This window comes from Rhincodon typus, chromosome 2 (assembly GCF_021869965.1).
Source record: "Rhincodon typus isolate 14 chromosome 2, sRhiTyp1.1, whole genome shotgun sequence".
NCBI lineage: Eukaryota > Metazoa > Chordata > Chondrichthyes > Orectolobiformes > Rhincodontidae > Rhincodon > Rhincodon typus.
In genome coordinates, this window is record NC_063333.1 from 71,118,563 (window position 1) to 71,143,650 (window position 25,088).

The 25,088-nt window shown below is 35.9% G+C and overlaps 1 protein-coding gene across 1 annotated transcript in view; it reads left to right on the top strand.

Annotated features, from left to right (window-relative positions):
• col1a2 (collagen, type I, alpha 2) overlaps positions 1-25,088 on the top strand; it is a 50,961-nt gene that overhangs the window by 5,884 nt on the left and 19,989 nt on the right. The window contains exons 4-28 of the mRNA XM_020515464.2: positions 758-802; positions 1,101-1,178; positions 2,625-2,675; positions 5,587-5,631; positions 5,784-5,837; positions 5,928-5,981; positions 8,129-8,182; positions 8,368-8,421; positions 8,534-8,587; positions 11,090-11,134; positions 11,279-11,332; positions 11,750-11,794; positions 15,242-15,295; positions 16,460-16,558; positions 16,663-16,707; positions 16,813-16,911; positions 17,044-17,097; positions 17,204-17,311; positions 17,846-17,899; positions 18,058-18,156; positions 18,721-18,774; positions 20,102-20,200; positions 20,899-20,952; positions 23,218-23,271; positions 23,817-23,870. Of these exons, the coding sequence (XP_020371053.1) occupies positions 758-802; positions 1,101-1,178; positions 2,625-2,675; positions 5,587-5,631; positions 5,784-5,837; positions 5,928-5,981; positions 8,129-8,182; positions 8,368-8,421; positions 8,534-8,587; positions 11,090-11,134; positions 11,279-11,332; positions 11,750-11,794; positions 15,242-15,295; positions 16,460-16,558; positions 16,663-16,707; positions 16,813-16,911; positions 17,044-17,097; positions 17,204-17,311; positions 17,846-17,899; positions 18,058-18,156; positions 18,721-18,774; positions 20,102-20,200; positions 20,899-20,952; positions 23,218-23,271; positions 23,817-23,870 (1,560 nt within the window). The remainder of the gene's footprint in view (positions 1-757; positions 803-1,100; positions 1,179-2,624; positions 2,676-5,586; positions 5,632-5,783; positions 5,838-5,927; positions 5,982-8,128; positions 8,183-8,367; positions 8,422-8,533; positions 8,588-11,089; positions 11,135-11,278; positions 11,333-11,749; positions 11,795-15,241; positions 15,296-16,459; positions 16,559-16,662; positions 16,708-16,812; positions 16,912-17,043; positions 17,098-17,203; positions 17,312-17,845; positions 17,900-18,057; positions 18,157-18,720; positions 18,775-20,101; positions 20,201-20,898; positions 20,953-23,217; positions 23,272-23,816; positions 23,871-25,088) is intronic.

Consider the following 25,088-nt stretch of genomic DNA (forward strand, 5'->3'; position numbering starts at 1 on the left):
TTTATTTAGAAAAATAAAACTCGCAAGGTCTGTAAATGCCTTGCAAAACCTAGCATTTATAGTGTCTATATTGTTCTATTTTAAACCAACATTCACCCTTGATTTTAAAGTATTTATGCCAATTCCCTTAATCCAAGTCTTTTGGAACATCCTTTGCAAAACATGGTTGCCTCTTTTTATAAACTTGCAGGCTTCTTAGGTGTGTGTCAGCCCTGGTTCTGTGATAGCAGAATGTTGAAAGCACATGCTCCACCCTAGAGGCTTGTCCACATGATCTAGGCTAACACTTCAGAGCAGTACTGAAGGACTGCTGGATTGTCAGACGTGCTGTCTTTTGAATAATTTTAAACCTAGCCCCACCTGCCTGCCCAGATTAATAAAAGATTCCATGGCTCAATTCAAAGAACAATTCTCCACATCTCAGCCAACATATATCCCTCAACTAATATCACCAAAGGTAGAATCCCTCATCATTTGTCTCATTGTTGCTTATGAGAGTTTGCTAAAGTAGCTGTCCTGATTCCCTACAGGACACTAGTATATTGCAATAGTACTTCAGTGACTGTGAAGTGTTTTGAGATGCTCAAAGGTCTTCTTTTCATCTAATGTGTTAAATATATCTATAAATGGGTCTTATCAGTCCAGTGGAAATGTAATGTATAAATGTTCCAATCATTTTTAAGCATTATTTAAACTGAAAAATTTTGAGTGACTTTACAGCTTTGTAAATCTAATCTGATTCAAATATTTATTTTAGGGACCACAAGGACCCCCTGGAAATCGAGGCCCACCTGGAGACAGGGTATTTATTCTTGAATTGGTTGTGCTTATATCAAACAGTTTTTTTTTTAAAGATTAAACGTTTCAATTTAACCTGTTTCGGAAGAACTGCTGCTGCCATATGATATTGACTAATGTTTTCTAGTTTTGCTTTCAATTTATAAAATTGGAATTGATTGAGTTTATAATAGTTTAAATTCATATTAAAATGGATGGTTACATGATGCTACATACTATATCAGTTAAATTGTCAAACATTCCTACTGTTTATAAACTATGCTGATAGCATGTAATCACAGTTTACACTCTTTCTAACATAGGGACCCCCAGGACCAGATGGCAAAGATGGATTACCAGGCACTCCAGGCCTTCCCGGACCACCAGGCCTACCTGGCGATGTAAGTTATTCACAAAAACATAGCTAATCTATTAGCTACTAGACCAGTCTCAGTTCTCAATCATTTTTAATATAAATGGCACAATTGACACTAAACATTTAGTCTATCTCCCAACTTTGCGCTCTTCCATGAGCAATAAGAAATGTATTTAGTTAAATTAAAACAAAGAACTCTGGATGCAGGAAATCTGAAACAGAAACAGAAACAGCTGGAGAGATTCAGCACATCTGGCAGTATCTGTGGAGAGAAAGCAGAGTTAACGTTTCGAGTCTAGTTCTGAAGAAGAGTCCCCGGACTCAAAATGTTAACTCTGATTTCTGTCCACAGATGCTGTCAGACCTGCAAAGTTGCTGTTTTTGAAACATATTTAGTTGTTGGTTTTCCTGTACAATTAGTTTAATAAAAATACATGGTTTAAATCATAGCATATTGATTAAAAAAAGCTGAAGTGTTGTGACAGCTGTAAGGTGCATTACCCAGGCACCAATTCTCTATATTCTAAGGTAGGCCATTTAGGGCTGAGATGAGGAAAAATTTCTTAATCTACAGAGAATGGTGAGCCTGTGGAATTCTCTGCCACAGAAAGCAGTTTAGGCCAAAATATTAAATGTTTTCAAGAAGGAGTGAGATATAGTTCTTAAGGCTGAAGAGATCAAAGAGTATGAGGAGAAAGCAGGACCAGAGTACTGAGTTGGATGATCAGCCACAATCATATTGAATGGCAGAGCAGCTTCAAGAGCTGAATGGCCTCCTCCTGATCCTACTTCTTATGTTTCTATCTTCTCAAGACAGTTTCAGGAAGATAATGCAAAGTTGTAATATTACAGCTAAACCTGTCCCTGCATTCACCCATTATACATACCGTCATATCTTCCTAACTGAGGTGGGGGAATGGACTGAAGGAACCATACAGTTGATTAACTTGTGGATGCTAGAACTAATTTTTGGTCCTCCACATGTTACCCTAACTGAGTTCAATTAAGTTCTCAATGCAGCCTAGGGATTGAACCAGACTTCCCTATGCCACATAATATCACTGAAGAAGAATTTTCAGTCAATCCTGTTTTTATTTGATTTTAAATGATAACAATTAATGTTCAAATATAAACAATAAGGAAAACAAGAATAATGAAGAATTTTTAAATACAGTTTGATTTCTCTGTCCTTTTTCATTACCTTATCCCCACATTTGTTCTTTCAGGCAACTGGTTAATAAGGATGTTAGAATTACTGTGTGTTTGGAAGAATTTTGTGCAGGTTACTATCATTTCTATATGTATTTTTATTCCTAAAGATCAGTAGACTGTATATGTATGCATGTGATTGCATTGTTTTTCAGTGTAGCCAGGGTGCTTTCAACATAACAAATATTTCCATGACCAGACAGAAGTTAATAATCAGTTACAGCTTCTCTTTAAGGAAAAATGTCTCTTTTTTTCTCCTCAGAGTTTTGCTGCTCAATATGCTAAACGGGATGAGATGACACCAGGAATCTTGGTATGCGTTTACAAACTTTGCGCTGTCACCTAATAGTTGGATAAATTTCACGACACAGGTCTCCCAACGTGCAACCTACATTTGAAGAGACTGCAGTCTAGATAAAATTATGAGATTGTAACAGTAATGATTCAGCTTGCATTCCTGGCAAATGTGGTTGCTTACTGGGATTGTGGGATCATAAAATTAGCCTTTATGTAACTTCATATTTAAATATGCTTTTCTTCACTCCAAGTCCCCTCAGAATGAATCACATATAATTTGACAGAAATCAGTTAAAAACTGAAACAATACAGCTCTTTTAAAATGTACATATACTAGAATTTTTCTTATCAGATATGAATTAGAAATTGTACCAAAATGCATCAGTGCAACACCAGAAAATAGCTGAAAGAGTAAAGTTAAAATCTTTGATGCTGTTAAACTACCTCTTGTGTTACAAGGTGCATAGTTATCCCACTGTAAGGAGAAATGATGACTTAGTGGCAATGCCATTGCATTGGTAATCCAGAGATCCTAGTTAATGCTGTAGAGACATGGGTTCATATCCATCATGGCAGCTGGTGGAACTTACTTAGGATTAAATAAGAAAAAAATCTGTAAAGATAATCTGAGTAATGATGACCATGATTTCATCCTTGATTGCTGTAAAAGCCCATCTGGTGCACTAATGCCCAATAAGGGAGGAAATATACCATCCTTACCTGGTCTGGCCTACATATGACTCTTGACTCACAGGAATCCTAACTGCCCTCTGAAATGGCTGAGTAAATAGGATTGGGACACAAATTTTGGCCATGGCAGTGATGCCCACATCCCATGAAAGAATAGAAACAGTTATATCTAGAAACTGTTTCTGTGCCATTTTTCTATATAAATAAGTCACTTTAAACAATAAATTAAGGGAACATATCAGTATGAATTATTCCCCAGGTAATTTAGTTCAAGGCATGAAGAAGAAGATGTTACGAAGGTACCATCATATTTACAACTACATCTTCTCACCATGAATATTCACCATTTTCTTCTCATGTTGTGCATCATTCTATGTAGCTTGTCCAATGAAATTTGTGACAGATGTTTCCGGGAACACCAAATGCAGTTTATGATACAGAATTCAGAATTTGAACCAGGTTGGATGCTAATTCAGTGTTACCCCAGCAAAGGAAATGCTAAATTTTCACAACTCTGGATGCAAGAAGAAATCCAAATTGCATATTTCCACAAACTGAAAAATAACTATAAACTATGTACAGTTTTTTTTAATTGCAATTATATGAATGATGACAGTGCTTTGCTAAATCTCTCCAATCATTTAGAACATAGCATGTCTCATAATTCCCTGCCAAAATGGGACAGAAAACAATGACCAATAATAAATATGTAGTTTTTAAAAATTCATTCACAGGATAAGGGCATCACTAGCTAGGCCAACATTTATTTCCCATCCCTAATTACCCTGAGGGCATTTAAGAGACAACCTCATTGCTGTGGGTCTGGAGTCACATGCAGGCTAGACCAGTTAAGGATGGCAGTTTCCTTCCCTAAAGGATGTCAGTGGTCCAGATGGTTTTTCCCAACAATCGGCAATAGATTCACAGTCAGCTTTAGACTATCTTAATTCTATATTTGTATTAAATTCAAAGTCTGCCATGGCAGGATTTGAACCCAGGTCCCATAGAATATTGTCTTGGTCTCTGTTTTAATAGTCCAGCAATAACATCACTAGGCCATTGCCTCAAAGCATTGAGTACTTTTTCCCTTTTTGTTTTTCTCTGATAAGATTATTTTAGTAAAATTATGTAGGTGAAATTAAAACTTGAAGATGGTGAAGAAACCATTGGTAAATTAAAGATGACTATGAATGAAAATATTGTATGCAGCTTGAACTCTATTGGTTATCAGAAGATTATATTCTAATTAAAAATACTGCAGCAGTGAAAGAACTCTTGATTATTATAATTACACAACAGATGAAAATGTTGCCTTTCTTTCACTTTTTATCAGTTTCCTTTCAATGTACACATTTCTTTTGATGTATACTTAGCATTGTAAGTTTGGGGTCTGTTGACTGCTCCCTCTGCTGGAATGTTCCAGTTTTTCAGCAGAAATATAAGCTCAGTCTTTGTGCAGCACTGATGAAGTGTTATTGATGATGCTGCCCTTCAGCTGACCTACTTGCACGTTTCTTTTGTTCAGTTGGACGTTGGAAGTCCAAGGCACTACTTAATAACAGAGAATCCTTCTAGGGTCCTGACCGGCAATTTTCCCTCAACCAACACCAAGGTTGTTCAAAACATAAACTGGTCATTCATCCCATTTGTTGATGAGGAATAATTAATTGTGACCTTTGTTCACATAAAAATTCACTACACTTCAAAGTAATTCATTGTGAAGCCCTTGAAACATTTGTGAGACAAGATTCAAGTCTTCACATTTACCTTTAATTTGGAGAGAATTAATATGTAACTATAGACTAAATTGTTTGAAATATAAATATGTTAAAATATTAACATCATAAAAACAAAATACTGTAGAGGCTGGAACTCTAAATAAAAACAGGAACTGCTGTAATTACTCAGCAACTATAGGGGGATAGAGAGTAATTGGGATTGTGAATTTTCATCAAAACTATAGCTGCTAAAATGCTTTCAATTCAGTGATATGATCACCCAAAGTCAGGTTGTAGTTTAGTATTTATGGATTACACTTCTGTTAAGTGCCAACTGTTTATAAGAACTGAGCATAAAGACAGCCAAAAGCATAATGGTGCCTGTGGATTATTTATATCATCAGTACTCAAATCCTATCTACCTTATCCTCATCTGTACTGTGTTTATATTTTCAAAGATTGTTTAGTTGCTATATTACTGATTATGCACTAATTCATATATGATGTATTTTTCTTCAGGGACCACCAGGACCAAGAGGCCCTCAAGGAGGCCCCGGTGCTCCTGTAAGTTTTACAACTTCTTGATATTCTGCTTTTCACCATTTATAATTGAAACTATGCAACACATTATACTACCTCCAATTGAAATTATTGTGATTGAGTTTTTTCACATAGTTCTGACTTGAATTTTTGAAAATTTCTGCATTCGTTTTCAGGGCTCTCCTGGACCCCCAGGAATTTCAGGCATTCCAGGAGAACCTGGTGGACATGTAAGTATGTATTTTGTGGCAAGTTAAATCATTTGTGAATCTCCTATTTCATATTGGCATTGATTTTCTTTTTGTCTTTTTATTCTCTAGGGTACAGCTGGTCCTCGTGGTCCTCAAGGTGTACCTGGAAAACCTGGTGAAGATGTAAGTGTGTATAAGTTTATAACAGTTCATTCACCAAATGTGGGCTCATTGGCTGCTCTGCTAATTTATTGCCTCTTGAGAAGCTGGTACTGTGCCACGATCTTGAAGTTCGGCTGTCCATGGGGATAAGTACACCTACAATGTTGCTGGGCACAGAATTCCAGAGGATTTCAAAGAAGTAACATATGAACCAATATTTTTAAATGCTGCTAGCTCCTTAAATACCAATCACCACATGTATCAATTAGGTAATTTCGCTCATTTGGATGCTTACCCAAACTGAATTTGGTTGTCAACAGCTTTATTTTGGGTCAAGCAAAGACAATAGGTGGATAAAATAAATTAGAGGTAGTTCAGAATACTTCAAACTAATGTCTACAAACTAGAAGTTGGTATTCAGATAATTCTTAAATTCAAACTGAGAACTTTAAACAGCCCTTCATTACTCTAACATGTTGGTTGAATCCCTAATCCAGAATTGAGCTCAGTAAATATGAAGGGAGAAAATACATCTGAACTATCAAAGCTTAAAAATGAGACCTATCACAGTGACTTTATTATTTGTAATAAGCCACATATTTTAAAGAATTATCCAACTGTGAATTCATCCTGGAATTTGTCTTGGAGATAATTCCAAAAATGGCCTTCTGTGACTTCTTGAGTTTCCTTCACTCTTTCCTGCAGATGATAAAGAACTTGCATTGGAATATAAGGAAGAAACTAAATTATTCATAAGTTGCGTTGACAGTATTACTTGTACCTTTACTTTCTGTGATTGACAATCATCTGATTTCTGAGAATCTGAGTACGTGCTTTCCATAATACTTAGAACAAACATCTTTGATTACATTTTGACAATTAAATGCAGATGGAGTCTTATCAATTGCAAAGCAAGCTTCTTGCTGTACTTTTGTAGCTCTGGACGTTTTGAAATTAAATCCAATTTCAACCATAATTCCAAAATATGGTGTGTGCTGTGTATTCCGTGGGCAGAGGTGTTAAATTCATTAATATCGATGCATGAAGCCTTACTAGGATTGTGAATTTCAGGAAACATTCAACAGCTTCCCTATATGCAAATCTAACTCTCCCAATTTTTAATCAATTGAACAAGTAATGTCTTAGGCACACAATATAAACTAAAGAATAATGCATAGTGTTTCATAATGTAACGTTATTGATATGGATTACAAATCTAAACTGAAAACCATTAAGGATGAAAACATTCTAGATTAAGCATCAAATCATCTGTATACTAGATCTGTTCATTCAGGTCAAGGTTTACACATCACACAACAATATACATTTCTGATTTTGCATGTCATACCATAAAAAGAATCCCATTAATTAATAATAAATAAATTAATGAATATTGAAGGTAAAATTGGTCTATACCAACATTTCAAAACAGGCCCATTGTGAATTGGCAGCCAATTTTTCACTGCATCTGATCTTCTTTCTACTGAAGCTCACAGAACAATATTTCAACTCTTTTCTGTGACTCCTTACTTGGTTTTAAATTAAAAATCCTGGCAATATTTTGCAAGTTAATTAAAATAAAAACTGATACAGTCAAAAATAAGCTGGTGAATCAGCACAAGACTGTTCTACTTCGTTGGTCTAGACTAGTGCCATCCCTGTCATGTTTCTAGTTTTTCCATATTTGTCTAAGTTTCTAACCAAGAGGACGGCTAGCCAGCAGTTCCATGTTCCTTTTGCCACCATCTATAACCAGCATAATATTCATTACACATGACGGATTCAAGTTAACTTTCTCATTGTAGCAAACAACCTTAGTTCCTCTCTGCAGATATGTCTGGGCGATATCAGAGGAGCATTTCAGCCTTGAAATAAAGATAAAAATAAACTGCCAATTGATCTAGAAGACCACCATTGGGCAATATTGAATCTATCATGTCTCTGTAACTTATATTATTATTTAATCAATCTATTCACCTGATTGAGAATGTTCACTGTATGAACATTCTCCTTAACGTAAGAGTTATTCATGCAATGTATTTTAGAAGATGCAAACGTAAAGTCTAACTTACCTAAATAAAAATATAATTTATCTAATATTATCAATGTATGTGCATCCCTTCTTTAATTAATCCTTTATTAATACAAAAAGTATTTTTTCTTCCCAGGGTTCAAATGGCAAACCTGGTAAAGCTGGTGACCGTGGTATTATTGGAGCTCAGGTAAGAATCATTGCACAGTGAGGCTCATACAGATATACAAAATCTACTATCATCTGCGTTTACACTATCTAACTTGAGGGCACTGAATGCAAATATTTATTACTTTCTGCCCCAGATGCAGGAACAATGCCAGATTCCTTTCATGTTGAAAAAAATTCAGATGTGTTTCTGTTTCCTCTTCTTAGGGTGCTCGTGGTTTCCCAGGAACCCCTGGTCTCTCTGGCAGGAAAGGACACCGAGTGAGTTAAACATCTTATTTTTGACACTTCGAATATCTTTTTTCTACTGCAGTAAATAGTTAGTGCTACAATTTTTAACTGGCCGTTTTTATTATCCTCCACTTCATAACAGGGTTTTAATGGTTTGGATGGAATTAAGGGAGAGCCAGGTGTTTCTGGTGAGAAGGTAAGAAATAAAGTTGTGATTAAGTTACTTTAACCTGAGCTGTTAAACATTAGTTGGGAGAATGTTACAAAACAGCAAACAAAGGAATATTCTCTGTACTTACTGCTACTTATCAGTTTCCCTTCAATGGCAGATGGCCACCCCAGTGAGGCCAGAGCCCAGCTTGGAGCAGGAGGTGATCTTTTGGCAGCAAACCTGCGGCCATTGGACACTCCTCTCAAACTCTCCAACACTGGGTAGATACCCCTTGCACAATAACAATCTGACAGCTGTACTCTTTTTATGTTCCACAATGCCACAGTTTGAAACACCCTCAAAATATCCTGCCTGCCTCGGCAGCAAGCTTTTCTCCCAATGGCCACTCCCACTTACCTGTTCTGTCTGCTATCATTCAATGGATGGGTCTTCCCAGGGCAGATTTTTAATTGGACGCCTCTGAGAAGATAGCATCCAATCCTGTTCCCAAATTGAGATTGACTTTGGGGTTACAACCCGACCAAGAAATTCACCCTTCTATATTTATTGATTCTGTTCGATAACTGGATTTTAGAAATATAGAAACATTCTGTAAGAGTCAGGATAGCTTGTTTTCCATTGTGAGCACACATCAGAACAGTTACAAAATTTGCACATCGTGATTCCAGTGAACAGTGCTCAGAATGGAGTTTTATCAAAGGTCATGATGGATAGTATGGATCTAGTGTTATCTTTACACTAAATCATATTACTGACTTAAGAGACAAATGTTCACTAAAGTGGCATCCAAGTAAACTCTATTATCACTGAAATTATTTAATAAGAGCAAACATTCTTCCCTTCACCCCTGCCCCCACTCTTCTTGATATCAGACCTTATGGGTTAAGGTTAGAAGTGTAGAGTAAAGCATGGAAAGATTGTGATGGTATTGTATCAGAGTCAGTGCTGAAAAACACATCTATAGCCTTACATTTTATAAATACAAAGATATACATATTATGCAACGTTAAATAGCAAATTGCTTTTCGAATACATGTCAGAATTCTTTACTTTGTTACATAAATGGGAAAATATTACTATTTATCATTATAGGAGCAAATTATTGCAGACGCTTGAGAAAGGATGTTGATAGTTCAGATTAAGTGATCGAAATGTAAGAATGGTTGAAGAATGGTGTGTTTAACTGCTAAACTGGAAAGAACAGACATTCCCACTGGAGTTGGGGGAGGGGAGAGAGGACATGGTGAACGAGAATACAACCAGTAAAGCTAAAAGAAAGGGAAGGAATGGGTTCACTATTTGAAGGTGTTGAACTCAATACTGAGCCCAGAATGTTGTAAAGTACCTAGTTTGAAGATGAGATGTTGCTCCTCCAGTTTTTGCTGTGATTCACTGGAGCATTGCAGCGTGCCAAGGATATACAGAGGGCATGTGAGCAGAACACTGTGTTAAAACGACCGGCTATAGGAAGGTTGGGGTCATGCTTGCACACAGACTGGAGGTGTTCTGTAAACCAGTCACCCGCTCTGTGTTTGGTTTCTCCAATGTAGAGTAGGCCACATTGGGTGCAGCGAATACAATACACAAGATTGGAAGAGATGCAGGTGAAATACAGCTTCACCTGGAAAGACTGTTTAGGCCCTTGGATGGAGACCAGGGAGGAGGTGAAAGGGTAGGTTTTGCATCTTCTGTGGTAACATGGAAAGTTGCCTTGGGAAGGGGGCATGTTGTTGGTGGTCAACGAATAGACTAGGGTGTCCCAGATGGAATGACCCCTGTGAAATGCAGACAGGGGGACTGAGGGAAAGATGTGTTTGCCACCACCAAACACATCTTCCCCTCACTCCCCCTGTCTGCACTTCAGCTGCGATGAAGAGTCATCGAGACTTGAAACGTCAGCTTGCTTTCTCTCCATGGATGCTGCCTGACCCGCTGTGATCTCCAGCACATGTTGTTTTCATTATTTATCATTACCTTGCCAGCATTTTCTTTCTCAATCCTACTTATTTCTCTTCATTTAAAAGTTGTTCGATTCACATAATCTGACAATGCAAATTGTAGTGCTGAATGTCCAATTTACGGTGCTATTCACATTACTTTATTCAAATTATTGGGTATTTTACATTTTTCCCATCAAAATGGTTGACAATATTAGGATTAGATTGTAAATGCTCCATCTCTGTTCCTAAAGATGAGGGACATCAAACAATCTCTATAAACAGTGACTGAGTCTTCACCATTGCAGGAGTTCTTCCATTACTTTCAGAACAGTTTTCTCACTAGAAGAGCATGATGAGCAAAACAAAGGTTTTTATTATATTTTGTTTGTTCCAAGCTGGCCAGAAATTAGACAATGAAGTATTTTGAAAGGATTAATCATTTTGGAATTAAACATTTATGGATTCTGTTGTCAGGCAAGGTTAGAAAGTATTACCCATTGAAGTTTCATTGTTTCATACGCTTTCTTGTGTTACTAATATTGTAAAAGCCAACAACTAAAATAAATATTGTTTTCATTTTTTCCAGGGTGAAACTGGTAACCCAGGAGCAAATGGAAGCCCTGGACTCACGGTATGTGTTTCATCATTTAAAATATTAGCAGTTTTAATCATGCATTGCACAATTCTTAATGACAATTTTTTACACATGCCATGTAGAAAATTTTAAATCCATTCCTATGCAAGAATAAGCACACCTGTTTTATTTTTCTAAAAGGGTCTTCGTGGTTCTCCAGGAGAGAGAGGTGGTATTGGACTTCTTGGCCCAGCTGTAAGTTTCCAATTTTTGAATGTTTTCTCAGTTTCACATGCTAGTTGTTAGTGTTCCCAGCATGGAGCTTCATGCAACAGATCATGGGTATGGTGGTCAATACACTTGATTCAGACCTCTGCCTTCACATTGATTTGAGGTCCTGCTTTACGGTCACCAATAACGTATTTCAATGTTGTTAAATATATACCATTAAAAATGAATCTCTAAGATGATTTTTAAAATATTGCAAATGATTATAACTGCTGCGCCTCTGTGTAATGCTTTATTATAATCCATTTCAACATATTCATGAAAGCTTTTATTTTGCTTTTATGCCTATTATCAATTCAATGTCTACTTATTGTCTATATTGTAGAATTAAATGCTCATTGGTTGTAGTAAGTTTATTCATGCCACCTTTGTGTTTCCTTTAAGGGTGCCCGCGGCAGTGATGGTATGACTGGACCTGTTGGCCCTCCTGTAAGTATACCACTTCATACTTTTAATTAAAACTTAATCCGTCATCCTAACAGCAAATATGCAATTATTAATACATTATAAGAGTGATTCTGCAATCCAATAAGCCCAGTCAGGAGTCACAGTCTATGGGAAAGCAAAGGATATTGGCACTGATCAACCCAAATTCATGCATGCCAGAAAACCGAGCTCTCGCTTAAAATGTAATAGAGCACATTCTGCTACCTAGAATCCTCTGGAGGATCCCTAGAATATTCAACAACATGTATGTCAAAATACATGGTGGTCTGCTGCATGCTGCCTAATTTACCATCAAGTTCCAATTCCACGTTTCTGTCCACCCCAGATAATCTTTGATTCTCTTGCCTAACAAGAAGCTACCTACCTCTGCCTTAAAAATATTCAATGACTTTTCTTCTACTGCCTTCTGAGGAAGAGAGTTCCATAATCGCACAACCTTCCGAACAAAAACCCTTCATCTCTGTCGCAAAACAGACAGCCCTAATTAAAAAACAGTATCCCCTAGTTATCACCCACAAGTGGAAACATCCTTTCCATCTCCAAATTTTTCAAGATGATTAAGGATTAATTAAGTCACTCGTCAGTCTTCTGTACTCCAATAGAAACAAGATTGCCCAATTTATCCTCATAAAACAAACCACTCTTTTCAATCTAACAAACCTCATCTGAGCTCCCTCCAATGCATTTACATCATTTCTTAAATAAGGAGACTAAATAAAAGCAATTGAAAAAACAAACAATTTTTTAAAAGTGAAATCATGCCAAATAGTACACAAAAGCCAAATAATCTTCCCTGTGCATTTCATTAGAGCCTGTATTCAGTGTGCCTTTGCTTCTCCTGGTGCTTATACACAGTGCTAACCCAGTGACTGCAGTATAGCTAGCAGAAGGCAGCTGACTTTGAAAATAGCAGACTCCAAATGGCTTTGCAGTACACCCTTCAATGAATCTGGACTTTGAGGGCAGACTGCAGCACCTGAAATAGATGACAACAGTCTGGGATTGCTAACTGAGATGTAACAGCAAGGCCACTAGCAAAATTGTTGAAATGAGGCGATGAATACTGTCTTCCCAAGAGAGGATACCACATTTGTGCTCCTTGGAGCCACTTGCCTGTTCCCTATTCTAATGCCTCAGCAATCCTAGGAATATGTTAAGACAGATTGGTGTGCTGCTGTAAGATGCTGAAAACTCCTTTAACATTGTAGTCTACAACTATGCCAGCTGACCTTGTAATGACAGGAGACTAAGCTTTCACTGAGGCAGTGAGACTGCTTCTACTCAGAGAAAGGTATAATGCAAACCATTAAAGACATCAAGGATGTCTTCCTAACGTTGACAACACTTCCATATTGGAAACGATGGGCTTCAAGATGTGAGTTCAGCCCTGTGCCAAATCGTGCCAGACTCCTCCATACCCTTGACATTGACCACAGACTTTGTATTAGGCTCACAATGCATCAGGCATTGCCCATTCAGAATGCATCTGAAGACTAATCATTGAAATACTCACCTGAGTTAGGCAGCAGGACCCGTCTGCATGTCGACCTTTGATAAGCTGGTACCCGCTTCTCCTTGTTCCCTGCCGTTAGCTGATCACTCATGTCTGGTGTCACACGCAGATCGCATATCTTGAGTGTAGTCTTCTTGGTGTTCTTCCTAAGCCTGACCCTTTAGGGAAGGAAAGCTGTTGTTGTTATCTGGTCTGGCCTCTGTGTGACTGTAGGCCAACAGCAATGTGGATCACTCTTAATTGCTGTCAGTTCAATGACAATTGAGGATGAGCAGTAAATGCTGTCCTAACCAGTTACGCCCACATTCCATGAAAGAATGAAACAAACATCCCTACCACTGGCTTCAGCCTTTACAATCACCACTCCCATAAGACCTGGCATCATCTCCTCCATGGGGATTAGGAGATATGGAAAGGCCTGCCCCTGTCTACTTAGCTCCTGCTGTCTTCAATTATCCATCAGCTTGTCTTGTTATGGAACAGGAGTATAATCTGTTTAGATGATGCTGTGACCAAAGGTATATGCTTACCAATGTGTGAAAGTTGTGAGATCTGGGTGTAAGGCTTACTACTCTGTTAAGGAAATGAAGGTGCAATAGCCTGCAGGAATGTTGACTCTGAGTCCTGATTGAAATTGTTGGTAGATGAAGATAGAGTGAGGTAAATAAATCAGTGTGAGAGACTAGTAGTGCAGTTAATGGAACATAGCATTCGGAGATGAATTCACTTGTCTTGATCATTCATGAGAGGTCATTAAACTTCTCATGACATTATATTTGGATCCTCAGGAATTGATTCTTGACACTGACTTCCATCACTATCAGCTCCCACAGACTTTGGAGAGTTGGTTGGAATGATATGCTAGTTCCCTTGCAACTAAATGATACCTGTTTTCCTCTGTACCTCCTTGACAAAAGCATGCAGTGCAGCCTTGGAAAATCTTGAAAACTGTTTACTTCCGTCCTTCCCTAATCACAGTTAGTGTCTGCATGGCTGTAAGCAACTGCACCAACTATAAGGCAGCTCCACTTTCAGAGACCTGACCAAGATTTAAGCACTGCAGGCCAACTTAGGATGAGGCTACCCACTCATGATATTAACAGAATATATCCAGGCAACTAGCAGCATTGAAACGAGCAGGCAGTACAAAGCTGGCATGTTGCTTGGATTGCATTTAATGGGCATGTGTTAATCACCCATCACAATCCCAGTGTCTGTTGTCGGATGCTATCAAATTACATTCAATTATCATCACCACATCACCATATTTGTTTGCATGTTACTATCAGTCTGGCACAATGCATTAATAATATGAAAACGGACATATAAATATACTAAACAAAAACCGAAAGAACTGCAGATGCTGTAAATCAGGAACAAAAACAGAAGTTGCTGGCAAAGGTCAGCAGGTCTGGCAGCATCTGTGAAGAAAAATCAGAGTTAATGTTTCAGATCCTGTGACCTTACCTCAGAAGTTCTGAGGAAGGGTCACTGGACCCGAAAAGTTGACTTTGATTTTTCTTCACGGATGTTGCCAGACCTGCTGACCTTTTCCAACAACTTCTGTTTTTGATATAAATATACCTGTTTATGTTATATGACTTCCATAGGAGTTACTGTCCATGGTAGTAGTTCTGTAAAAGTTGCATAATATACTGTGGTTAGTTGGCTATAATATTGGAACAATATCTCTCCAGGTATTGACTCCTAATTTGTAATAGTCAGAAAAACAGGTTCATTCTGCTAACATTGAATTATTTTGGTGGAAGTTTTAACCAATTAATGTAGTTTTCATCAGTATCGGCATAAGGATTATCCCTGCTGATGTTTGATATAGCATGGAAACAGATAATACATTCTACATAAAAAGAACACAAAAAACTGACTGTTAATTTTGGCTTTCCTCTTTTTCCTAGGGACCCATAGGTACTGGTGGTCCCCCAGGCTTCCCAGGCAGCCCTGGACTCAAGGTAATGGTTGTGAATGTTACAATAAATGAATGCAGTATAATTTTACTTAAAAGTGAGCGTGTAATAACATCAAAATATTATTTGCAGTTTGGCATAATCTTCTATTTTAATACCTTTTGTGGTAAACCATTAGGAATTATGAGAATGCTTCAAATAAACCCTTTCACAGTTCATTATAATCTGTCAAAGTTTAAAATCTAAATTTCCAATTCTGTTAGAAGTTATCATACAATTTTAATATACTTAAAGTCTAACAATGATTATGGTAATAAATATTTGTGATTCAGGTATTTCACAACTCATTGCAACAATCATTTAGTTGTTTCAATGCAACTGTACACAGACCAAATATGTTATATTTTCTTCCAGAAATAGCAATTTTATTGTATTCAGTATGTTTAAAGTAATTTATAAAGATTACATATTAATTATAATAATATATACTACGCATGATATATAAAAATATGAATAAGTAAAATAGTTCTGCAGTTTTAATTTATACAATTGCATATATAATATGATTTTAAACAAATGTCAATATATATTACATATGGAAATGAAGACGGATAAAAGTACTCTGCTCTTCATTTCTATTCTAAATAGCAATCTTGAATAAGAATCTTGATCATTATATATCATTTCATTTAAATCACAGAATAAAGTCAAATGCACATCTATTTTATAAATAGGATAGATTCTGGACTGAAAATACAATCATTCAGATATACAAAATGCCAATTTGGTCATTGAAAAGCTTATAAGGTTCTGCACAATTTGAATAAATGTAAATAAGAACAATAAAGTTATAACTTGCTTATTTTAACATCAAAAGATTCAATTGAAATTGTTAAATAGCATTTGGTTTTTTTGGATAGAATCAACTGCTGTTAACATTCCATTTGTTTTACCTTTCCGGAAAAGCAACAGAATGTAAAATAATTAGAATTAAAATAATCCATATTAGGCAAGCATGAATTATCTGAGTTTTATTTTATGTTCAGTTACCATGTAATAATACCATTGAGAGAGAAGATTACAAAGAAAGTTAGTTTTGTATCAGATTACTTTAGTACCATGAGCTTTTATTATTTTGATAAGTACAGCATATGTGTGATAATAACACATGTTAAATGCACAACTTTGTTTTATCTCTGTACAAAATAGGGTGAAGTTGGACCCGTTGGTGCTCGCGGTCCAACTGGTGCTCAAGGTGTTAGAGGTGAGCCTGGTGCTGCAGGTGCCGTTGGACCAGTAGGTCTTCCTGTAAGTACTTGTGGTGACAATATCAATTCTACATTTTAAGATATGATTTTGCATAACTAGAAAATTTGCATCTACTATATTCTTAGTATTTTTTCTAATCCCAGGGTAATGCAGGTGCAAATGGTCTAACTGGAGCAAAGGGTGAAATTGTAAGTACATCTGCACACTTATTTAATGCTTTCATAAACTACCTCATTGATAGGTCCACTTATATTTTAAGATATTCATTGTTGGTTTTGTGTCTTTTTATGTAGGGTACTCCAGGTGTTGCTGGTGCTCCTGGTTTCCCAGGTCCACGTGGTCTCGCTGGTCCAGCTGGAGCAATGGGTCCTGCAGGTGCCCGGGGAGCCCCCGTAAGTGAACTATAAAATCCAATACTAAGCAAGTGTTATAACTAATTCCTCTGTGGGTTGCAGCAATGGAATTTTACTGAAGTTATGACTAAAATACTTATAAACCTTTTCTTTTTCAAACTTTCAAAACAGGGTGACGCGGGTATTCAAGGTGTCAAGGGTGAGACTGGTGGCAAAGGCGAGCCTGTGAGTACTTTGTATTTAACATGCCTTTTACAAGTTAATTGTGTACTTTATTTCACGTTTTTTATGGCCATTGCTCATGTCTGTGCCTTTCTTGCTCCGAAATCAGGGTGATGCTGGCCCAGTAGGTGCTGCTGGTCCATCTGGTGAAGAAGGCAAGAAAGGTCCTCGTGGTGAAATTGGTGCTCAGGGACTTCCTGGACCTCCTGGTGAAAGGGTACAATTATTTTTAATTTATATTAACATATTACTGAATAATACGGAGGGAGCTTCAATTTTACAACAATAACTAATGGTAATTTTGAAATAATATTTATGGATACTTAATGAAATAGGAATGTTTAATACCTTCTGTTACTAATTATAAAATCCTAGTATGATGGTTCTGTTCAATGAATCTTAGTTTATTAAGAAATTCAACATATTCACAAAATTTGAATCTGAATAATATTAAACATTGCAGCTTATTCAGTTTTTTTTTAATTTTTAATGCTATTTATTTAATTACACATTTTAACAATTCATATGCTGATAAGTTTTTTTATGTGGGGTAGTCCTATATCTACAGAATGATATTAGATTATATATTATAAACATTATATATGAATTAATAGTATAGTAAACAGCATTAAACAAATGAGAAAATATTCATTTTGAGTTACGGTTCTTTACCGGTAACACCCCAGTAAATTTAACACATTTTCACAGTCCGTAAGTAGATGTTCAATCTTTTCTCTACTTTTCCATGCAGGGTGCCCCTGGTAACCGTGGTATCCCAGGTCGTGATGGATCAGCTGGTAGCATGGTAAAATTTGTTTTGTAATGATTTAATGCATCAAATATAATTTGAAAATAGTGTTTTGCTTTCATGAATGGTGACATTTTTTCCATTAAGTGACGAGTATGGTATATTCATATGGAATGCCTGTAATGATGCTACCTTATTGTTTAACTTATTTCTAGGGTCTTCCTGGCTCACGTGGTGAAGCTGGTCCTGCGGGTGCCAAAGGGCCTTCTGGTGATATTGGACGTCCTGGTGAAAGTGGTTCACCTGGTGCACGGGTAAGTAAATTGAAACAACCACAATAACAATAGGCTTTGTCAAATTGTAAGGAATTAAGCAGAAAAGTGACTTGTATTATTTGCCTGTGCAATTTCAGATGCATGTAATGTTTATACTTTTTAACTCACATATACTATTGCAGTTTATAATACTAATTAATTGCAATTTTCCTTTTAGTAGAGGTCCCAAAACTGTGTTGTGAATAATAGAAATGACATTTTTATTAAAATGTACAATGTTATTTGGATATTTTAACTTAGTTCTGATTTCTCCTAATAAAGAAGTCATCAAGAGATTGCGGCATTGCTGATTTTCATTTTCTTGTCTCTTAGTTTGGAGATGCTGTTTGACAGTTTTTCTTATTTGTATTTTGTGAGCACATTTAATGCACTTTATTTCCACAGATGCGATTGATGTTAATCCTGGTTAAAATTAACCTATGAGCACCTTTTAATGACTGTACAACATGAATAGATTTCACAATAAGCATAAAAGGAAGTATCTTAGTTGTATGCATGATAGAATGACAGCTAAAATTATTTTGCTTTCCTCAATAAATATAGGGTCATAGCGGACAACCTGGTAGGACTGGTATTGCGGGAAATCAAGGTCTTCCAGTAAGTTTTCTCACCTTACAATAATGTGTTATTTTTTCAGGGTATCGTAGGTAGTACTGGCATTATAGGTGCTCCAGGCAAATCAGGTGCTGCTGTAAGTTGTTTTTGAGGTTTTCTGCTCCCCATTCTTGACAGCTTATTCAATCTAAGAATAGGCTTGAATCAAGCATGGCAAATGCATGGGGATATTACATTACCTTTTTGCAGAACATTAAAAATGAAAAGGCTTCAATTATTAGGTTTTGCTAACCTCTAAGGTAACATTTTTTTAATTAAGAAGCAATTCAAATTGTTTATTAATGTAGGTACAGAAACTGCAATCTCTGTACCATACAGTAATACTAACAAATACTTATTTATGATGCAATAATATTGCATACTCATTATTATTTAACAAAAGCTATGACAAGTAACATGAAATAATATTTTCTTTTAATATTGTACAGAAACATATTTCCTGCACAAAAAATACACATCACAATTAGCTTTATTAAATCAAATATATAGTTAAATATACTAGTTATTGATTACCTAAAATGAACACATATACTTACTATATATATACATGTTTAAGCTTACCATACATATATTTAATATTCTGGATTTAAAATACAGTGCTTTCAACATTACCTTTGCAATTACAAAAAAATGGAGAAAGTATCTAAGACTGTCAGCACACAGCAGGTCAATGTACTAAAGCAATATTTCATGACTTAAAAGTGCAGGCCTTCAGCTTATTAGAAAGGAGCATCCATGTGACAACACCAATTATACATTGAACACTGAATTTGAGTCACGTTGATTAATAATATCAACCATCTCAATACAGTTATACCAGTTTACTTTGATGAGGCTGCAGTTTTAAGTATTACCATCTGGTCATAATTAGAGAATTATTCAGATGATAATATTGTTTACATCCCAGCATTTCACACAAGAAATAGACTGTCAGATTAAAAATGTAAATGTTGCTGTGATTTAAATATCGCTGCAAATCATGTCATAGGATAAGTAGCAATTCCAAATTAATTTGTATCTTCTGTCATCCAGACCACAATTTTCTTCAATATAAGAAGTAATTCTTATAATACTAAAGAATACTAATGTGTTAGATTTGTGCACTGTACCTTATGCTATAATACCAACTACTATAGAATTACAAATGAATAACAAATGCAGAATATTCACTCAAATGTTTTTGTAATTATTAATAACGTGCATGGATGTAAAATAATAAATCAACATCACAATTAATTGCTAAATATAACAATAACCTTCGGTAACTTGTGAAGAGCATTGTTTCATTGTCAGAGATCATATATTTTAGGGTACAGCCGGTGAAGAAGGTCGTACTGGTCCCCCTGGTCCTGCTGGCCTAAGAGGTCAGGCTGGTATGATGGGCTTCCCTGGTCCAAAGGGTGCTGCAGTAAGTACACAATTATACTTGTATTAGTAAATAAATTCATCATTGCAAAATATTTTGTCATAACATTTTCTGACTAGCCTTTACAGTTGATTTACAAAATAATTTTAACAAACTGAAATTAATTAAATAATGTTTATATAACTTCCGCCTGAAAATTTTTTTGATGTTCCATGAACATATAAAAAAACTTTATGACAGCCAATTCCTTACTGTGTTCTGATTTTAATGTTGCTGTTCAAAAGACAGCTTCAGTCAGATCAACAACAAGTGATTTTCAGGTCAATTCTACTCTTAAATAGATGCAAACCATGTGTTTAGTGACACATGTATTTGATGAGTCAGCTGTTAGGATTATGGCTAAGTGATATTTATAGTTAGCTAGGAAAACCTCTGAAAGCCAAATGGCAGAATTTTGGTAGCCATAGCAATATAAATGCTAATGTACAGATGCCAATTTTTGCAGTCTCAATGCAGGATGTCAAACTATGCAAATGCATTTTTTTCTCCAGTAACCATATATTGTCCAGTATTTGTTCCTTAGTTCAGAAACAACCCCCGTTTAACCCTGATAAATGAAATGAAAGTTAGATATACAATTATTCACATAAATAATTTAAATTAAGTTTTCTCAAAATTTCAGAGAGGAAAAAGTTTGTAATTGGACTATAACTTATTATCATTTGTATTTCATTTCCAAGGGTCTACCTGGCAAGCCTGGTGACAGAGGAAATGTCGGTCTTGCTGGTCCACGTGTATGTATACATTTTAGCAACATTGCTTATTTAATACTTGATATAAATCAATGCATAATGATACACAATCAATAATGTGCTGGATTTTCCTGGTGCCTTTGGAACCCCTACATCAGGACCAAGTGGGACCCTGAGTCATCCTTTGCTGGGAAAAGGACAGTGAAAAAGCCTTCCCAGAGTTAGCTTCCTAATTTCCCGCTTTGTGTTCACCACCCAACTAAGAACTGTAGGTGGCATCTAATATTGCCAACCGAACATGTGCTGCTGAGCAATTTTGGAGATGGTGATCCCCATGGAGGGCTCTTTCAAGACCAAAGTTGAATTGAAAGAATTTTAGAGAGGCTGAGCCTATTTAATGTCAATAGGTGAAAACACTGGCAGGGGTATTCGGCAACGGGTGAAGTCTTCCATGTTGTTAGCCTCCTTGTTGGGCCATTAGCTTCACTGAGCTCCATAAAGCTGCCAACCTGGAAGCTTGGAAGGTGAACGGATGGAGTCTCTGTCACTTACAGTGCTGAAAAATCAGTGTTAAGTGGGACATTGTTGGTAAATTTAATAGCAGGCTCCAATGCACTTGGGGCCATTCCAACACAACTCCCTGTTATTTTTTCAGACCCTACCATCTCCGACCCCACCATCCCAGGTTTGGAAAATTCAGCACAATGTGCCCACTTAGTTGCTTAAAGTAAGAGCGCGTTTTAAAAACCCATTTAAGGGTGGGAGCTGCTGGAGTGATGTCAGTGGAGAAACTCTTAACTTTTTTTTGTATAATGTTCCCATATCCACAAGGGTTCATTTTTTGGTAAAATAGCGCAGAATCATTGTGGCAAGCACTTTAAATATTTACCTGAAATTCTGCCTTGAAATACAGGCATTCAAACTTTAACATATCTTCTGTAATTTTTTCCATCACCATTTTAGTGGAGGGATCAACTGATTTATTTTAGTGGGTCCTTGACTCTACTAAAATGGCAAAAGGACGAGCTTCAGACAGCTGCATTAGCATTCATATGCACTGTTTCAATATATGATTCAAAGGTGTAGTGCTACTTGTCTAAAAAGTAAACACTGCCTCAGCATTAGCAACTCAGACAATGAAAAGAAAAAATTTTCAAAAATATCTAAAGGAAATAGATAAAGCTTAAATGGACATTTACATATTTATTGCAGAAAAATGTCAGCTTGATTTGCTGTGAAGCCCTTTTATTTCTTCATATGCAAGAAACTTGCATTTCAGGAACTTGTCCTCCTTCAATTACTTTACAATGATCATGTAATGGAAATGGAAACTTAAGAAAAGTTTTGATAGAATGTAAATTAAGTAAGGTGTTACCAAGTAGGCAATTTTCAAGTCCAATCAGAAATGAATATTGAAATTTGCAGTAAATCCGAGGCACCCCACATAAGGCCACAGCCACAAGGCCTCAATCATTTTCATTTTCTGGTTAAAATTTGTAAGCATGTTGCAGGAGAAAAATAGACATAGGTTGCCATTTTCAGACCTGGGAAAGATCTGCAGCTTCCACACAGAGTGATCCTCCTGATCTCATGAAACTTTAAAATAGAAATATACCTTTTCTATTTAGATCCTTAATATCTGGTATAGCTCTGAATTGTGTGTGTTTAGATTAGCATTACAGTCAGAATCCTACAACTTAAAATGACCTTGAGCTCATTGTGGATGAGAGAATTTGCTCAGCGATGTCGAGTCAGGCCTGAAGGTTGAACCAGGTGAATAAATTGCTGTCCAAAGTACACTTCATAAAAGACATAAGAGCTCGGAGCAGGAGTAGGCAATTCAGCTCACAGGCTTTCGGGTTTTCTTCTCCTTGTCACTTGTTTCTCCGACAAAGGCAACAGGGAACATTTAAAAATCACCGCTGGTGTTTGGGGTAAAAATCAATTATTATCAATATTCTATTGATCAGCTGTTACTAATTAAAGTTCTTTAAGGGATAACACAACAACCACAAGTCAAAATTAGATATTTATCATATTTTGAAAATGCATACATTTATAGATGATTCTTGATTTCTGGAGAAAAAAGGATGTAGCGATAAATCCTGACTAAAGTCACTAATCCAGGAAGCAGGGCACTCTGGAGGATAAAGGATCACATGAATCTCCAAAATGGCAGATGCAAAATGTAATTAAACTATTTGTTGTGAATTTTAAATGCATTATGAGGAATACACACATGGCAATAAGTGGTGTTCACTAAGTAATAGCATTGATGATTTATTTTCTGGTACTTTTGTTTTTCAGGGTGCACCTGGCAAAGATGGTGAAGTTGGAGCACAGGGTCCTCCTGGTGTTGCAGTAAGTAGACAATTACAAACATAAAACTATGCTACAGATCTTGGATACAAAAGTAGACCTTAAAATGATGTTGTATGAATATTGATTGATGAATTTAATACTTTCTATATAATTCATTTTTCTTTACATGTCTTTCAAAGTTCTTCACCAGCTTAAAATACCCAGTTAAGGCCTTGATTTAAATAATGGAAAGGAATTGGATGTAGCATACTATATTAAAATGTTTCCATGCTAATATTCACATTTAATTTAGTTTAATTTAGAAAATCTTACCTTTTCTAGAGGTTGTTATTTGATATTTGATAATGTTTTATTCATGCAATGTTAATAAGTATTGGTATACCTGATGTTACACAGTAGCTAAACTAATAATAAATTTATTTGACTTCTATAGATTTATGCAATTTAAGTTTTAAATATTGACGCTGAATGAACTAACTAAATTATTTTAATTAATATATTCCATACATACAAAGTTGAAAAGTAGATATAGTTATCACTCAGCAATTTGGTCAAATAAACATTTCAGTGTTCTTATTATTTAGGGTCCTACAGGTCCAAGAGGTGAAACAGGTCTAGCTGGCAGTGTTGGTTTCCAGGTATGTATCTGAAATTAGGTATCCTTTTTGTACCAGATCCAACAGAATAGGCTAGCTAAATTAATTATAATACCTTCATATGGAATGGCAGACTAAAATGTGACATACAAATATGTAAACAATTCTGCACATTTTACTGTAAAATGCAGGTAAGTTGCAATCAATTTGTACTCTGATTTAAATTTAAAATGCATTTTTTTTTTACAAATAACGCATGTTCCTACGTTTATATTGAAATGTATCTAATTGATTGCACAAAATACCTGTAGCAATTGTATTTTAAACATCTTTTCCAAATTATAAATGAGTAGCTGAGAGTTATTACAGTCACTATGTGACTAATGTGAATGATATGGTGTCAGAATGAGCTTCAAACAATGAATTAGGATCTACCAATATTGTATCACTGATAGATGTAAACAATCCTAATTGTGGATTTATCACTGGACTAGTTAATCAGAAGCATAGACTAATGCTCAGGGGGCTTGGTTTCAAATTACCAACTGGCGGAGTTTTAATTTAATGAAGGAAATCTGGAACTGAAAGCTATAGCCTTAGTAATGATGACCATGTAAGTATCAAATGTTGTGAAAATCCATATGGTTCACTAATGTCTTTCAGAGAAGGTAATCTACCGTCCTTAGCAGGCCTGGCCTATTTGTGACTTCAAGCCCACAGCAATGTGGATAACTCTTAACTGACTTCTGAAATGGCCAAGCAAGCTACTCAGTTCAAAGGCTAAAAATGCTGGCCTAGCTAATGACACAGAATTAAAGAGAAAGAACATAGAACAAGCAGCTGCAGCCTGTAGTTAGCCAACCATGACATCTTCTACCTATCCATTCGTCCCATGAACTAAATCTTAGTTTCCAAAAGATATGGTATTTTGTATTTTGTCCAACAAATAAAATACATGCATTACTAATAAATATAATTCTGCATTAAAGCAATTTGTTTTTGAAATGTTGATACAACAGCATTTGCTAAGTGTTAAGTTGATAAGATATGCTCCTGTTACAAAATAGATGGATTTAAAAGATTTCTCATTTCATCAACTTTAATCAAAATCAACAAATACTAACTTCAAGTCTTAAGGGTCCAATTATTGTCAATAATATAAATATTCAAACATTTAACATACTCAGAACAAGTTCCTCTCTTTCTTAAAAATACTGGACTAATTCCTTTTTGAAATAGTAAAGGGAAGGTGTTGGTATA